Consider the following 18,466-nt stretch of genomic DNA (forward strand, 5'->3'; position numbering starts at 1 on the left):
GTATGAGAAATAATAATACTACGTTATGCTCTATCTGGATAAATATTATCCTTAAACTATTCTGGGCGTATGCTAGTAAAATCTAATTTTACGCTCTTTCGTAAAGGAATATAAAAACTTATAACTTTTAATTTTGGGGAAAATGAATCTAAATATTCCTCTTATGTGATCAATTACAAAATCATTTGGACTGGACGACGAGACTTGGCGGTCTGGCTTATCTTCATGAACATGCAAACCCTTCCATTGTACACTGGAACATTCAAGTTAAAGGGTCAGTATACAAAACTACCTACCGTCGTAAAGAAAAATTAATTCATTTATTTTTTCATAATTAAGGGTAATAATAGTGTTAACCTCAATATATATATTTTTTCAACAAAGTTCTGCACCATGACTTTTTCAGTGAAACAATACGAACCTAATTATTGTGACCTATTCCTGAGTAATGGGACCAGGCTTTTGATAACTCCAGAGTAAAATAAATCCCCCTGATATAAAACAACTTTTGTTTCCAGAGCTCCAACAAGGCTTTTGATCTCAAAAACTTCAACAACAACATTTAAAAAGAGCAAAAACCAAAGAACCTGCATTTTCTATATTGCTTGTAGAAACATACATAAATTTAATCGAATTTCAACCCAATGAAGGTACATGTACATGACTTTGTTGGTCAATCTATGATGACCATATTAGCTTCACTACTTGCAGTAGTAGTGTTCTCCATTCCCATTCCCATAAACTGTGCTGTGGAAGATTGCCGCAGACCATCATTATCATCATCACAGTCGATCAAGTGGTCGAGTAAATCATAATCCATCGAGAAGTCGAGCGCATTGACTTGGTCTTCTTCACTACCAAAAGGACTAGGCCAATATCCAATATTATTGTCAGTGAGGACCAGGCCTTGTTGAGTCTCATAAACATCTGACGCCCTCTCTTGGTTACAAACTGCATACGATCCCAAGGCTTGTTCCGTGAATGGTTGTGCGGTGTCCGAAAGCAAGAAATCGCTCATTAGGGCATCGCCATCACCGCCAGCATGAAATTGACTGACGTCATCAGTATTGTTTGCCCTAGCTTGGGAAGAGACCACAGTTGTTGGGTATGCAAAAGAGATGTCCGGCTGAGATTGAGTGAGTCCAGTTGGCAAGTATGAAACGCTCCCACCAACTCCAGTAGCCTCAGACATGGGAGTGCAATCACCGATAAGTTCCTCAAAGCTAGTCACTTGTTGCGGCCTTTGCCTCTTATTTTGAGATTGTACTGGAGTGTCAGTTTCATTATCCTCTTCTGCAGTTCTCAACTTTCTCTTCCCCCTGTCATTCTTTCGAATCCGGCATAGCACAAACTGATTGGTTGAGTTTGGTTTGGGCTTCACCAATGAAGGGTGAAGGCTGTACTCGTGCATAATCCAGCAACCGTCTTGAACAGATTTAGGGTTTTCATAATGAAACCTTTTCCATGTACCTAAATCGTTCTCCTTATTCTCCGGATCACTGACTGTGGTTCCTGAGTTTTCACCTTTCCATGTCCCGGACCCTATCGTGCGAGCCGCGCGGGAGTCCTTGTCACTCAGGCTCTTCAATTTGGTGAAGAAATAAAGGTCTTCACCTTTGGCTAAGTTGTGTCCACCATATTCATGCCATATATCCCATGGCTCTATCTTACCATAAAGATCCATTTCTGGAATAACATTTTCATACATAAAGGATGTGCCACGAACCTTGTTAAGAAGATAATATCCCAATAACTGATCATCTCTTGGACGAAATTTAAAACCAACTGGAAGATTAACAGCAGACTCACAAGGTGCCATATATAAGCTATGTAGCAGGTTCCTCTTCGACTTTTGTGGAGAAGAGAAGATTAAAGATGAACTTGGTTTCTTGGAATGGAAAGAAAATGAGTATGTAGGCTGGTTGGCAGAGAGAGGGTGTTGGGGTGATTCTTTAATATATGGTGGTGATTCTGTAATGAGTTTCTTCGGGTTTTGTGAGAGGCATCTTCCTTCCATTCCTATATATATAGGAGTATTAGGGCAACTGGAAGCTAAATCTTATGCGGGGAGGATTTGTGTTGTCATATCTCCATGTTATAAGTTGAGGATAAATACTGAAAAAAATTAATATAAAAATATTTGAGATCCGACAATAGTGCAAATAAATACAAAGAGCTCTTTCCATTAATGCCTTTTTATTTTTTTGTCTGGACTTATCAAATATAGAAAAACAATTGATTTTTCATTTCAAAATCTCCTTTTTTATGAACCATTATTTACTTATATCCCTTTGGTTTCTCTGTGTTTTGTTGTTCCTTTCCCAAATAGGATAAGTCTTGGTATCTGGAGATATTTTCATAGATAATGAACTACAAGTGATGAAATATACAATATGGATGACTGTCAAACATCTGCAAAACGGGATCCCCTTTTTGAATTTTTTTAGGTGGGCTATACGTACTAAAGATTATGTTTTATTAGTTTAAATTAACAGGTTATGGTTTATTCTGGTTTAACTACGGGTATTTGTTTAAAAAAATTAAATATTTGAAGTTTTTCTCCTTGGTTTAGATTTCTCTGCATTAGCCCTACTTCTCGACAGATCATGCTCATGATTGTTTCTGCTCTATTTCAGTCTTATCTTGTAATAACAGTTAGAATTCATAGCTTTTGGTATTTAGTTTTTATGGAGATTTGAGTGTTTTGGAGAGAATGAGAGTTACAGAGAAAATGCGACTATGGAGCTGCAATATTGCTGAAGGTACTATTGTTCATTTCATTCCAAAATTCAAGTATAATCGTTATGAGAGAGAGAAGTGAGATGCGTCTCTAACAGATTCACACTGAGATTAAATCCTAGCCTTTGATCCTATCATCCTATGAGATGATTCCACTTGTCCTAATTTGACACTTAGATCCTAGGCTAGATAAGAGACCACTTGGACTATGATCCAATGGCTCAGATTACATTAGGAAATTAAAACTTATCAAATGAAATTCAAAGAATTTGTAACTTTGCCTTCAAGATATCAGCTCAAGGGTCACACATCAACAATAACAATACATTGGGATTGTTGAGGCCCAAAAAATTTAGGGTTGGGCCCAAATAAATTCCCAGCCCAACGCAATGTCTTATTAAGAAAAGATCCGATTTGGAGCACACGAAAGTTCGTCATTCACTCTCGCACGAGTCATGGCCCACATGCCATGCCAAATAAATATGCATTCTGTCATGCTAAGAGTTCAAATAAGCACTGGCTTTACGAGCCCAAGCTAATTATCCCGTCAAGCGTCATATCCCTCTTCAAAGTGACAAAATTCAAGCATGCCAAGCGACATACAATGCCAAGCAAAAAATTATTATTATTACACCTAGCCACGCTACATGCCCGGGGCTTGCTGAGTGGGTGGATGGTAACGAGCTTTCATGAGGCCCATTGATGAGCCAAGAAATGGAAGTTTTGGGCTACTTGGGAGCCCCAAAACTCAAACTCATTTCTTGAGCCCAAATATGTGGGTAAGCATAAAGGAGAGAAAAAAGCCCAATACTCTAGAAGATATGACCAAATACCTTAGGAAAAGCCTAGCCCAGTACCTAATAAAATATCTAGCGTTGTGTTCAGCCCTTGCCAAAGCTTCATAGCGGAGTCAACATGAAGCCATTGCAAAACCAGAGGGAATTTGTACGTGTAGGAGGAATACCCATTAGGCAAAAGCTCTATCCATTCTTTTTTCCTCTGCGAGCTCTAATAGGGAAACCAAGAAGAAAAGCAGGTGGAGCCTCACCCACATGGAGAGGTCCAGCTGTGTAAAAACCTTGGAACCCTATGAGACTTGTTACCTATGCGCTCTGGTTAAGGAAATTTCACCAAATAGGAGTGAATGGAAGAAAGTGAAGGAAAAGCAAGGAGGAGATCCGATAAGATTAAGGGGTCGAAGTGCTTATAAAAAGGAGGCTTCTTCTACCTAGCAAAGTCATCATCTAGGGTGCGACCAAGTTTTGTCAAGCAGCTGGAAATTCACTCAAACCACACCCACTACTTCACCACTAGCTACAACACACATCTGGAGATTAAGCTTTATCTCTCACCTCTGAAACCTCTGCAATTTCGAGCCCCATCCTTCCATTCTCTCATATTTTCCCTTTTGGTAAACTCTTCCAAAGCTTGACAGAGTTTTCGTCGAGCTGCCGGAAACTACTCAACACACCTAATATACCCCCATCTCTCTCTTTTCAACAAACCCACTTAGAATCCCTTCCCTTTCTCCTTAGAATCCCTATTTCTCATAAGAACTCACAGCTCTCTCTCTTTAATGCTAAACTCATGATTGCTTTGCTTCCATGCCACAAGCCTCTCATGCCAAGCTAAGAATTTATCTGTAAGCGACTTTAGTTTTGCTGGTGAAGGTAACAAAGGTGCTTCTTAAGCCTCAGCTACCCTTTCGAAGCATTCTCGGGGCCTAATTCTTGAACTCAGACCTAGGGAAAATTTGCACCTAGTTGCTCCTTACGGCAGCCCAGGCACACAGTAGCTGCTGGAACAAGCCCCTATAAGGATTCAGTTGTAACAACTGCACAAGCTTACTTGTGCACCAAGCAGCAAATAGAAACTTGGCACGCATGTCTCTTCCAATGTCATAAGGAATTTTTAATTGTGTTTTTCCTTCAAACAGTAAAAATTTCAAGTAGTTCCTTTCTCCTTCTTCTTCCACTTCAAACAGAAAGGAAAATAAGAGGTGTTAAAATAACAATATTCTTTTTCTTCTAAATGAGTATGAAGATCTATTGAAGGGAAGAGACTCTTAGCTAGTTGTATCATGTTTGTTCTGCTACTATAAATTCTAATAATTCGCAGCTCCTACACTATTGTTGCACATATATGAATTATGAAAAAGTTATGCCGTCCAATATGCTTGTTTTTTGTTTTTTGTTTTAATAGAAAAAGAAAAAGAAAAAGAAAAAGAAAACTATCTGTTATGCTTGTTATGTTCTCTTTATTTTGTCAAAAAAATTTCTTGAGTTTGGCTATTGACAAAAACCATAGCACTTGCACAGTCCCTGAGGGTGGGCAAGGAGGGCGATGGCCATGGGCCTTGCATTTGTAGGGCCCCGAATTATATATTTTATATATGTACCAAGTTGATGAAGAATATGATTTTAGAGGAGAATAATTTCAATAGTTTGGCATTTGGAGCTCCTAAATCTGATTACAAGTGTTTCTAAAGAGTCCAAATGAAAATTATGTAATAGATGAACATCAATTGCATGTATTTAAGTATTTAATTTCCAAAAAGTATTTCATTGCTAAAAGTAGCAATCAATGAAAGAAAGCCAATAGGGACTAGAAATTCTTTTATTTATCCAAAAATTCTTGTTAGTAGATTATTTAGCAAGGAAATATGAAAGAGTGCAAATTATTTGTATCCTCATTCTTGTTTATTTTCAGATTGGGGCAGCGATTATATGGCCAATACTGGAGCCGTGTTTATTTATCCAAATTGTAGTTAATTGCATAATTTTTTTTCCATGTTAGTTTATTATATTCAAGAGAACGAAAGAGAAATGGGCCTCATTTTCATTTCTAGCCTAGGGCCACTCAAAAGTCAGGGCTGGCCCTGTCTTTAGAGTAAATACAGTGGTCTGCATGTAGGAAAGAATATGAGACTGCTTCCTTGATATCTGTTGATGGCAGAATTATAGGAGATGACCTCGTGGTGTTCTTTTTATCCGGGGGACTTCTCTCTTCAGATAGCAATATCAAAAATTAGTGTTGCCGGAGAGAAAGAAAAAAAGAAGAAGCCAACTAGCCACAAAAGAGAAGAAGAAAAAAATCACCAGATGACAAGAGAAAGAAGAAAACTGGCGGAGAGAAAGAAGAAAAAAATAAAGAGAGAAGAGAGAAGGAAAGAAAAGAAAAAATAATAATAAAAAAAGAAAAAGGAAAGAGGAGAGAGAGAAGAGTGAACTCATGATGAGAATCACACGATAAAAAATTCAATTCCGTAACAAATTCGCATTATTGGACTTCACAACGGAGAAGCGCCCTTAGATAAATGGGCTAAGCACACAAGTTGGGCTCAAATTATTAATACATATACTTCAAAAATACACATCTTTACAAAATAGGACCGCACCTAAGAGCAACTCCACCCCTTAGGGCAAAGTCTAAGGCAAGGGCAAGCTAGGGCAAGCAAGGGCTGACACTATTCACGTGAATAGTGTCAGCCTTGCCATTTGTGGTTCCACCCACAAGGGCAAAGTCTAGGGCAATTACTATTCATTGTACTTTATTTCCTATTTTTTTATATTTTAAATCATTAATTTTGATAATCTTTTTAATTAAATTTTCGGATAAGATTTTTGGATGTGAATCTCGGTTGCCACGTGTCTTATTCCAGATAAAAAGATTTGGTGTGGAAAATGAATTATGTGAGTGGAGAGTAGAAAATATTGTATGGAGAAGAAATTGTATGAAGATTTGGTGTTGAAAGTAGATAAAATGGTTAGGTATTTATAGGGAAAAAATACATACATTTTTGGTATTTTTTAAAAAAAAATTTCAGAATTTTTTCGAATTTTTTTGGATTTTTTAAAATTTTTTTGGCCAAAAAAATGAGAACCGTAGGATTTATGAAAAAAATCCAATCGGAGCCACCCGGTGACGACACGTGGCAGTAGCCGTTGGAGCTGACATCATTGATGACGTCAGCGCACTTCAGTCAAATTTTTTTTACCGTTGGCGCGTGTATTACACGTGGGTCTGTGGGAAAAACTTGATTTTAGTGCGCTGACGTCATCGTGACGTCAGCTCAACTCGGGCTCGAGCCCAGTCTGATTTCGCCCTTGGGCCTGCCCGGGCTCGTGGGACCCGCAGCTTGCCCGGGCTGGATTGCTTGCGCTGGAGCTGGACTCGGGCTCCTTTTTGCCTTTTGCCTGGGCCAGCCTCTACCGCTGGACTTGCTCTAAGGCCATATATAATGTCCTCATTATAGAATTCTTGAGGGCGAAACTCCCCACCAGGACGGAGATTTGTAAGGAAAATAATTATCTTATTACTATTCAGCCCATAACTATTTTAGATAAATGGGCTAAGCACACCAATTGGACTCTTTGGGAGTCACCCATCAAACCTTTAATAAACACTGTATCATATCAGATCTTTCAGTTTCCCGCCATTGCAATTTCCCACCATTTTTTGTCTCTTTTTAAAACTGATCATAAATAAATTTTTAATTATTAATTTATTCAGATAAAAGATTATTTTATTCTTGGAATATTTTATTAGTATAAAAGTTGACTTTTTGATCAGGAAGGAATTTGGACATATCAATTAGACCACTGCGTATAGCACATCGAGATGAGTTCGTAGACACATAGTGGACTCAAATCCGAGTTGTAATGAGAGAGATACGATTAAAATTCAAGTAGTGGCAAAATCGTAGTTTTTCGAAATTGGTTTTTAAAAACCAGATTTTTCCCTCTCTCTGGGCGCGCTCTCTCTCCTCACTCTCGACTCCAATCTCTCTCTCTTCGATTCTCTCTGCTCAGGTCACGGCAAGAGCCGGCGCTGGTCTTGTTCCAACCGGCTCGACCTCACCGTCCAAACCCACCAGTTTTCCCTGCCGGAAAACTCCAATCCTACCGGCGGTGACGACTGGTTTTCTCCGGTTTTTCCCGGCGTCGCCACCGCGTTTCCGGCGAGCTTCTCCGTCGAACCAGGTATGGTTTCTCACCTATTCTTCAAGCTGTAGCTGCCTGTTGGGTAGGATTGGATCCAATTTTGCGGTTAGAGTTCCGTATTGGAACCTAGGTTTTGGCCGGTTTCTCTCTCCACTCTTCTCTTCTGTAATTACGTTACCATTCTCTCTGCGCGCTCGGAGCAATGATGGCAGAGACTCCCAAGAGAGGCCTGCAATCCCCTAAGAAATCCAAGCGTTTCAACCCCAAACCCTCGCCTTCTCTCACTACTCCAACTCCACAAACCCTGACCACTCCTCGCCGGTCGGCGCGCCGAGCCTTGCTACAGTCCGATTCCCCCGCCCCTCAGAAACTCTTCGAAGATTCGACTAAGAAAACCTTGAGAAAAGATGCGACGGCTGGAACATTGAACTCCCAGCAAAATGATTCGCCCAAAACACGAAGAAAGGGGGAAATTCCAAAAACCCCAAAATCTGCAGGGAAGGGCAAGAAATCGAAGTGTAAAGAGGAGGGAAATTTGACTGAGGTTGAAGTTGCATTCTCTCCAGAGACGCCAGGGCAATCTGAGACTAAGAAGAGGAAGAGGGACGAGGAGAGCAAGGTAGTTACACGCTCGAGGGCCTCGAAAAATGTCAACTTTGAGAAGAACAAGGCAGTATCAAGGAGACGGGTTTATTATAAGAAGGTTGTGTATGATGGGGGTGAATTTGAGGTCGGGGATAATGTTTATGTGAGGAGGAGAGAGGATGCAAGCTCGGATGACGAATTGGTTGAAGTGGATGAATGTAGGGTGTGCTTTAAGTCTGGGAAAGCTGTAATGATCGAGTGTGATGATTGTTTAGGTGGGTTCCATTTGAAATGCTTGAAACCTCCATTGAAGGAGGTTCCTGAAGGAGATTGGATATGTGGGTTTTGTGATGCTCGCAAATTGGGAAGGGAAGTCAAGCTTCCGACACCACCAGAAGGGAAGAAAAGGGTTAGAATGTTGAGGGAGAGGCTTCTCTCGAGCGATTTATGGGCTGCCCACATTGAAAGGTAGATGTTTAATTTGGTTTAATTTTGTTTATGGTGCAAGTGTGTGCTGTTATTTTGGTTGTAATGTACGTGGCCTTGGTTTGTGCTTTTGAATTTGTGCAGTATATGGAAAGAAGTAGATGGTATCTATTGGTGTCGAGTACGTTGGTATATAATCCCGGAAGAGACTGTGGCTGGAAGACAACCTCATAATTTGAGGCGAGAAATTTATCGCACAAATGATTTTGCTGACATTGAGGTGATAGATGACATCTAATCGATTATTTGTCTACTAGAAGAATAAATGGTTATATAGCTGTGGTTGCTTTATCCCATAGAAATGTTCCCTCTGTTTGAATAAATTTGTCATGATAGGACCTTGTTGTTTTTCCGCATGAAAGAAATCAGAATCACATGAAGAAATAGCGAGACGTCCTACTTGTTTTATTCAATTGTTCGTTTTATATTTTCTAGTAAAGGATCCTTGCAATTCTTCTAAAAAAATGTAGTGAACCCTTGCAATTGTTAATTAGAGCAACCAAGCCAAAAACATTCATGGCATAGTTTTGGATCAGATATTATGGTGAAAAGAGGTATATCTTGCCATCCTTCAGTTTGTAACTGTAATATTTCATATATTTACAGATGGAGTCTATTCTTCGACATTGTTTTGTCATGAATCCCAAAGAATATGCCAAAGCGAATGAAGGGGATGATGTTTATTTGTGTGAATATGAATATGATATTCATTGGCACAGTTTCAAGCGTCTTGCTGAGATTGATAATGGTGAAGTGGTAAGCGTTTCTGGAAATGAGACTCAGCATTTGAAAATTCTTCAAAAATTTCAAATGGATTAAATTGAGTTGAATTTATGGGGTTTAACTATTTGGTAGGATGATGATGGAGCTGAAAGCGATGAAGATTGGAAACTTAGCAAAGACTCAGGCTCTGATACAGAAGAAGAAATGGACTATGACGAGGAGAGCATAAAAAATATACTAGCCAAACCATCTAGAGCTCATGAACTGGCTGCAGTATGGACACTATCTTCTAATTCTATCTCATACTTGTGGCTTTAGTTTGTTTACTTCCCCAAATTGAACTAGTCAATTCTGTATCTACAGAATTCACAGAAGGGGCGGTTCTTTGGACTTCAGAAGATAGGAGTTAAGAAAATCCCAGAGCATGTAAGATGCCACAAGCAGACTGATCTTGAAAGAGCAAAGGCAGCACTTCTGTTGGCATCATTGCCTAAGTCTTTACCTTGCAGGGATAAGTATGTGAGAATCAGTTCATTAAAGGTTTTCTTGATCTGCGTTACTGTAACATTGTAATCATGGAGACCTGCTTGTGTGCAGAGAAATGTTGGAGATAACTGCATTTATCAAAGATGCCATCTCTGATGATAAATGTCTGGGACGTTGCCTGTACATTCATGGTGTTCCTGGAACTGGCAAGGTACGGTCTGTGGTTGTGTTTATAAATAGGTAGCTACATTGTTTCAGATAGGCTGTAAATTTCATTTATGTACTTTTCATGGATAAAATGAGTTTTATTTATTCCTTTTGTAATATCTGTGTAACTGCAGACAATGAGTGTACTAGCAGTAATGAGGAATCTAAGAACTGAAGTTGATGCAGGAAGTATAAGACCCTACTCTTTTGTGGAGATAAATGGTCTAAAGTTGGCATCACCAGAGAATATTTATAGGGTAAACACATATTTATATTTGATGTTCTATGCTTATCATGATGGCATGCATTGCTGCCTTGTAACACACGTGTTTGCACAGGTTATATATGAAGCATTAAGTGGGCACAGAGTTAATTGGAAGAAGGCTCTCCACTTGCTAAATGAACGATTTTCTGAAGGAAAGAAAATTGGCAAAGAGGATGACAAGCCTTGCATTCTTCTCATTGATGAACTTGATCTTCTTCTGACCAGAAACCAGTCGGTAACCCTTTTTTCTTCTATCAGTTGGTACCTTCTGCATTTTATGATGTGACTATTTTTTAAAAACTATTCCAGTTTTGTGTTATATATAATATAGTTGTTACTACCCATGATCTTGAAATAGTCAAAATTACATACTTGTAGTGTTTTTTTGGTTTCAGGTTCTTTACAACATTCTTGACTGGCCTACTAAGCCACACTCAAAGTTAGTTGTAATAGGTGTGCTTTTATTTATTTTCAGTAGGCATCCTCGTCAAATGATTTTTGTATTCTTTTATCTCAAAACGAAATAGAAAAAACAATGATGATGACTATGAGATTGTTAATGATTGCATCATTAACTGTTTGTAATGAAATACATGTTCAGGCATAGCAAATACCATGGATCTTCCTGAGAAGTTGCTTCCTCGTATTTCAAGTCGTATGGGAATCGAAAGGCTTTGCTTTGGCCCCTATAATTACCAACAGCTTCAAGAGATAGTTTCTAGTCGTCTTAAAGGAATTAATGCCTTTAAAGAACAAGCTATAGAATATGCTTCAAGAAAGGTTAGCTGCATGTTAACTGTTTCATCATAAAATTGATTTTCTTTTGTCTTTTTTCTAATAGTTATTATTTGGCCATAGTGGATGAGCGCATTGGAAACTCCATCTCTGATAGTATTTGAACATATATTCAGGTAGCAGCTATTTCAGGAGATGCCCGTCGTGCATTGGAGATATGCAGGCGTGCAGCAGAAATCACAGATTATCGACTTAAGAAGCTAATCTCAAATTCTAATAATGCTTTTGAAGGTATAGACTTCAACCACAACCCCTTTAAAGTTGGAAACTTGATTTGAACAATCCTTATTTTGTTAATGTTTTGGTAATCTGTCCTATTCTCCTTCCACTTCATTGAAACTGTATCACCGTAAGTTTCAATTGCTGGAATTATGTAGTAGACAGAAATATTTTTGTTTGGTTTTATTTCTGTCAATGGTCATGCACCCGCGGGAAAGATGTTTTCTGTTAGTCATATTTCACACTTTTTAGCTATTTCTTGCGATTGATTGCTTTAATTTAGTTCAGATTAATGACTAATTTTGGCTTCTAGTTTCCACTCACCACATCAACAGAACATAGAGTATATAAGTTAACCTTCCATGAACATCACTTGATATTGAGGTTTGACATGGCTCCATATTGGGACTTCCTCAGAATATTGACACTTTGTTCTGATGTGGTGCCAACTTGCCCAGTTGCATCTTTATTTAACATCATGGTGTAGACTATTGATGCATTATTTTGATTTGTTATTTAACATCATATTGATTCTAGTTTGTAACTTTTATTTTTGTGCTTTTGTTTTCAGTTTTATGTTAGTGAAACATTTTACATTTTAGGATTACTTGAAAAATCCAGAATGCGTTCTGTCAAAGCAAGCTTTAAACTATACTTCGTAGAGAAATGTTCTCTTGCCAGACAATCTGGCAGCGTAAAATGCTTATGTTGCAAGACTCTGAATTTAGGCCATTTATTAGGTTGGTTCTTGTCTTAGTGTGTTATCCAAATTCACAATCTAGCAACATAAGCATCATTAGAGTAGTTTAGAATATTACTTTTGTCCGAAAAAAAAAAAAACATGGCCTTTCATTGGCAAAGAATCAACTGGTCCCATAATGAGAGTTTGTGTCATAGAAGAGCTGGTTTAAATATCAAATAATACATGTTTTGTTTTTTTGTTCTGTTTTTGGTATTGGTTTTGTTTCATTTTCTTTTATTTGAAAAAAATGAAAATTAAGCAGCCTTTAAACCAGTATTCTTTTTTGGTCAACCAAGGAATTAGAAATGTCAACTTCTCTTCTTTCCTGTATCCTGAAGTTTCAAAAGAAATACTCTGTTACTACATTGGTATTATTAAGCACCAGCATCTCATGTAGCTTAAACTCTATGTGCTTGCTTTGTTTAGGAGCGTTATTATCTTGCTTTGAGGCTTTAATTCTTGACACTTACAGGATTTATATGTACCTGCTTTGCAGGAAAATCACTTGTTGGAATGGCAGAGGTTGAAGCAGCCATACAAGAAATGTTCCAGGCACCTCATATTCAAGTGAGTCAGATTATATCTTACAGTCATGATAAAAAATGATTTCTGTTGGTGAAACTTCGTTTATTTAAATGGTATGTTACATCTTAGAAGACATAATCAATACTCTTGAGTGAGGCATATGATGCAGTGATTACTACCTTAGTATGCATTCCTAATATGAAATACATGAGATCCAGATAGCTACATAGTTTTTTGGTCGAGTAACAAAGATGAAAATGGTGTCAGTTGGAGTTTGCTAACTCTTATAAGTGCCATTCTTAAAAGGAGTAGCATGGGGAAAAATGGCTTTCAGGACCCAAATTATCTTTTAAAGTAGTGAATTTCTGCACTAGTAGCATTCAACTCCATACAACTTTAGCTGCATAAATTGTTATTGGGTTGAAAGGAAGTTTTGTTTATCTATGTTGTATCTGGAAGAACAAAAATTTTTTTTTTAATAAAAATTCTCTCTACCTTCTTCAGAGATATATTAATGCTAATTCTTTTCTTTGTTTTTTCCTGGCAGGTGATGAAAACTTCTTCCAGGCTGAGTAAAATATTTTTGACTGCCATGGTGTATGAACTCTACAAAACAGGAATGGGGGAAACTACTTTCGAAAAGGTGAACTTCTCAAGAATTTTCCTGAACAATGTGTGCATTTACTTTTTTTGTATCATACACTCAGAGTAACTTCGGTTTAAATAATAGTATTTCACACTGGAGGTGATGATTATTTTTGGGCCGCAGGCTTGCATTGAAATGCTGACTAAAAGAATACTTATTGTTCTTGACTGCTATACTGCATCTCAACTACAAACCAGATTATTTTTATTATGGTTCACCAGTTTCTTTGATGCCTTCACTGTATCTAGCTCTGGAATTTTAAGATTAATTGATATGTAATAGTGTTTTCATTGAAGTTATGTTTTTCCTTGCAGTTGGCAATGACAGTCTCATGCCTCTGTACAAGCAACGGAGAAGCATTTCCTGGACATGACATGCTATTAAAAATTGGGTAAGACATGCGATGATACTAATAACTTGCTATATGCATGTGTAGAAACATAGTCTATTGATCTCCTCTGGTCCTTGTTGTCTTGTCAAATGGGAGTGTTCTGAACCTGAAGAGTGGCACTAGTTTTGGCTTTTGACTAAGAAAATATTGAGTGTTATATAAAATGACTGCTTTCATTTCTTTTGTACTTTGCACATACAATTTTAGGTGATGGCCCCTCTTCATTTTATGTTCTCTTTGATGCGGATGTCAGGTTTCTTTTTTAAATGGCTTTACTCTTATGATGTCCATTTTCGAGTGCTGTTATTTGTGTCTGCAATTGCCTTTCTGGAGAATAGTTAGTGAGAACGATTAGTGGTTAATTTCTGGAGTTGATACTAACTTTATATAAGCATGGATTATTTAATATCTGAATTGTACATTTTTGGCAGTTGTAAACTTGGGGAGTGCAGAATTGTTTTATGTGAATCGGGAGCAAAGCATAGGTTGCAGAAGCTGCAGCTCAATTTTCCAAGGTTAGTTTTCTGTCCAGCTCTTGACATCATCCCTCCCCCAAAAGTGATTTCTATTAGAATTCTGTTTAATCCAGCTACTTTGAACTTTGGATTTGATGGTTCACCCTTTCATGCAACTGCATTACCATCAGAAGAAAACCTTGGACTATTCTGTGACCTCATATGATTTTATGTCTCTCTTTCAGCGACGATGTCGCATTTGCACTCAAGGACAGCAAGGAGCTACCTTGGTTGGCCAAGTATCTATGATTCTTCTAGATTCAATCATTTTCGATTCTTCATTCAAAAGAAGAGTTTTGACCCTCATTCTTCATTTGTTTCAATTGCTACATTCTCGTCATAAATTTATGTCACTTCCAATTGCGATATCACTATCTTTATTTTCCTCCTAATAAATTATTATATCACATTTGAGACTTTGCGAAATTTTAGCAGAACATACTTTAAGCATCTTTATTTATTTATTTTGGCGAAACATAATATGAAATAAACAATTAAAATCTAAACTTTATAAAATAAAATTATAAAAAAAAAAAAAACTAATTAAAATCAAGTCTTGAAGGTTGAAACCGCGCGCTCGAGCAACCTGGTAAACTGTCAATTGCAGAAAAGACTAGCTCCTTCCAAGCATTGAATTGCCATTATGCTATGATCCCTGCTGGAGTAGAATAAAAATTAGACTTAATTGAATTCCAATTAAAACAATAAAACTAAATAACATCTAACACTGTTAATAATAAAGTGAATGTGGGTGAGATGTGTTTCCCAAGTGAGGGAAACATACCACCACCGGCGGTGTTCCCTTTGTTTAATAGGGTTGGAAGTTTCCGAACGAAGGCCCGAATACCATGTTTAGCGGTGATCCCGAATAGCTCAGGGGCTTGGTCAGATCGATTAAAAGGTTGAGGAGAAGACAGAGTGGAATTGCATGCATGAATATTGATAGAAATAATGGAAGAGAATAAAAGGATGAAAATGAAACAGCCATGTTGGATTGGGTGATGAAACTGCACTAGCATGTTTCTTCGTGAATGCGCCATGTCTTTTTGGAAGATTTATTTTGCCGACAGACAGCTCGATTGTATATATTTTTTTTGGGGTTCTTATATCTAGGTCTAAAATGATTAGCTGTCATTGGATTTAGTCCATGCATTTTTGGTTTTAGATGTAGGTCATTTGACTTTTATTACTCTTTTTATTATGTCGATTTTACCATTTGAGATACATAAGAAAAACATTGAAAATCTAAATTTAATGAATTATTTACTTGTAATTAAATTTCAAGTTTTTAATTTAGAATTCTTTCATTGATAATATTTACCTAATATATGGGTAAAATACAAATTAATCAATTGAAGTAAAGGCCCACATATTATACTAATCAATTAGGCAAGCACTTACATTAAACTATGTACCTAACATACAGGTAAATAGTGTTCTTATTAGCATAAAAAAAAATTTAGTGATAAATCGTGTTACCTATAAGTCATGAACATAAATTAGAATACTACCTATAAGTTAGGAACATAAATTAGAAGACTACCTATAAGTCAGATACAAAAATAGACAAATAAAATTGTATGTTGCCTATAAAAATGTACATAAAATACTATTATTCATTGTCTAAAATAGGAAAAAACAAATATATACCTATGCAATAGGCAATATGACAATATACCTACACCATAGGATAATTTATCTACAAGAGTATATACTATACCTCTACCATAGGGCGAACAAAAATAAAAATAATGGCATATAAATTCTCATCTTACTCATTTTAGACAATAGGGATATAATAGGAACAAAAAAATTTAAATACAAATCAGTTAAATACAAAAGTTTGAATCAACATGTTAAAGATGGAATGTAATCTACGTGGCAAACTAGTCAAGGGACTTGTATCAATAAACAATAATTCGAGGACTAGACCCAATTATTGGTTGGATTTTTGAACCTCTATCAAATTTTCTATATTTTTTTTATGCTACTGGTTTGTATGTAGAAGCAGCAAGTTGAAGAGTGGGTTGGGGGCAATTACTTTAAGTATAAAAAAATATTTTTAGTTATTGGAGTTAGGTTTGAAAACAATTTTGTTGACCGTAATTTTAATTGAGTTCCACTATTTTCACTCCCTAATTCTATTTCTGTATATACCTTATTTTAAAATTTTGGCTAAATTGTAACGGTTCTTCGACTATGACCCAACTTCAGTTTTCGTCCCTCATGTTGCAAAATTGTTATGATCATCCCTCATGTTTAAAATTAGCTTGAATTATGAGAGAGTGGAAGGATGGGGACCGTGGGGTGGCTATGATGGGCAGTTGTTGAAGTCTAGTAGTTTGGTTAAGGGGCGGAGCCAGAATTCAATGTCTGGGAGCCATAAGCTGAAATTTTATCATTGTTTCTTATTATTATCACCTTCCATTTATTATACATATACTGAAAGATATGTACAAGAAATTTCTTTTAGTTTTATTTAAAGTTAAGTCTTTATTAAGTGAAAGGTGAAAGTACAATTTTACCCATGCAAGCGCGCATCACATGCACTCAAATTGACATAATTGAGGAATATGACTTAATTTATTAACCACTACAAATGCGATGATGAAATTGGAAAAAGTAGAATAACAAAAACAATGTTTTTTTATCGTTAATTTAAACCCAATAAAAATGTTGAAACTTTGATAAGAAGGTAAAACATCACCGAGAAAGTGGAAAACACTTACAACAATATAATACAAATTGCAAGGCCTCGTTGTGTGTGATGGACTTGTTGACTTGGAAAATATTGTGTTACAGGGAATTTGACAAGAAGTTTCAAATTTGAAATGACTTAAAAGAGATTTCATTGGGTGGTGCCAAACATACTTTTTGTCCATTCTTTTTCTCTTTTTCCTTTCCTCTTGACTTCCTCATTTTCCCATTCTCTTTGCTTTCCCTTCAGCATTGTCTTCTTCTCTGTTTCTTCAGCTCATTTATAGCGTAATTGCTAAAATATGAATATGGTTTGAATGTATTAAGTTGAGTTTTATTCTTCTCCATAAGGAGGTATATATAAGAGTTTACATGTACTATACAAGGAATTAGATACAGTAAAGAATTAGGAAAGTATCTCCTAATTATACAATGATTTATCAACTATATAAAAATAGGAAAGTAAATTCCTTAATTAATCAAGGAAGTAAATCTCCTTGATTAATTAGGAGACTCACGTCAACACTCCTCCTTAAGTTGGTGCATATATGTCACCAATGCCCAACTTGGTAAGTGAGTCATAAAATACTCTTCCACAAACAGCTTTGGTTAAGATATCATGCCAATTGATCTTCTGATTTTACGAATGGTAGGTGGATGATCTTCTTCTCAAGTTTTTCTTTGATAAAATGTCTATCCATCTCAACATATTTAGTTCGATCGTGTTGAATTGGATTATGGGCAATATCGATGGCTGACTTGTTATCACAATGTAACTCCATTGACTTTTTTGGCTTGAACCCCAATTATGTTAATAGTCTTCTTATCCATAGTAATTCACAAACTCATTGAGCCATTCCTCGATACTCTGCTTCAGCACTAGATCGAGAAACTACATTTTGTTTCTTACTCCACCAAGTGACTAGGTTACCTCTCACAAAAGTGAAGTAACCTGAAGTAGAACATTTGTCAGTAATAGAGCCAGCCCAATCAACATCTGTATATCCAACAACTTCGAGATCTCTATTTTTGGAGAACGTTAACCCTTTCTCAGGTGCTGACTTTAAGTATCTTAAGATCCAATCAACTGCATTCCTATGGGAGACACAGGGTGAATGCATAAACTGACTAACCACACTTACAGCATATGCAATATCTGGTCTTGTGTGAGCTAAATATATCAACCTTCCAACAAGGCGTTGATACTGTTCCTTATTGGTTGGTTCTTGATCCATGTCTTCACATAACTTGTGATTCATCTCAATGGGTGTAGCAAATGAGAAAATGAGGAAGTTTGATGGTGCAAAGAAGGCAGATGCTAAGAAGTACAGAAGTTTGGTTGGTAGTTTTTTGTATCTTACGGCAACTAGACCAGATATTATGTTTGCTGCAAGTTTACTTTCACATTATATGCAAGAGCCAAGTCAGATTCATTTTAGAGCTGCAAAAAGGGTGTTGAGATACTTGCAAGGCACACTTGATTATGGAATTTTGTTTACGGC

At 36.8% G+C, this 18,466-nt stretch overlaps 3 protein-coding genes across 3 annotated transcripts; 1 reads left to right on the forward strand and 2 right to left on the reverse strand.

Moving 5' to 3' along the window:
• On the reverse strand, nucleotides 674–1,819 carry LOC18779048 (NAC domain-containing protein 74). The gene has a single exon (XM_007213115.2). It carries the CDS (start codon nucleotides 1,817–1,819, stop codon nucleotides 674–676), a length of 1,146 nt encoding a protein of 381 aa, XP_007213177.2.
• On the forward strand, nucleotides 7,498–14,673 carry LOC18779927 (origin of replication complex subunit 1A). The gene is made up of 16 exons (XM_007213500.2): nucleotides 7,498–8,735; nucleotides 8,838–8,973; nucleotides 9,360–9,509; nucleotides 9,609–9,749; nucleotides 9,840–9,991; nucleotides 10,074–10,173; nucleotides 10,304–10,426; nucleotides 10,508–10,669; nucleotides 10,830–10,887; nucleotides 11,036–11,214; nucleotides 11,346–11,460; nucleotides 12,687–12,757; nucleotides 13,263–13,358; nucleotides 13,676–13,752; nucleotides 14,184–14,267; nucleotides 14,453–14,673. The coding sequence occupies exons 1-16, from the start codon at nucleotides 7,885–7,887 to the stop codon at nucleotides 14,514–14,516; spliced, it is 2,559 nt and encodes an 852-aa protein (XP_007213562.2). The 5' UTR covers nucleotides 7,498–7,884; the 3' UTR covers nucleotides 14,517–14,673.
• On the reverse strand, nucleotides 17,810–18,199 carry LOC109948653 (uncharacterized mitochondrial protein AtMg00810-like). The gene has a single exon (XM_020562339.1). It carries the CDS (start codon nucleotides 18,197–18,199, stop codon nucleotides 17,810–17,812), a length of 390 nt encoding a protein of 129 aa, XP_020417928.1.

The sequence above is a fragment of the Prunus persica genome, chromosome G4 (assembly GCF_000346465.2).
Source record: "Prunus persica cultivar Lovell chromosome G4, Prunus_persica_NCBIv2, whole genome shotgun sequence".
Classification (NCBI taxonomy): Eukaryota; Viridiplantae; Streptophyta; class Magnoliopsida; order Rosales; family Rosaceae; genus Prunus; species Prunus persica.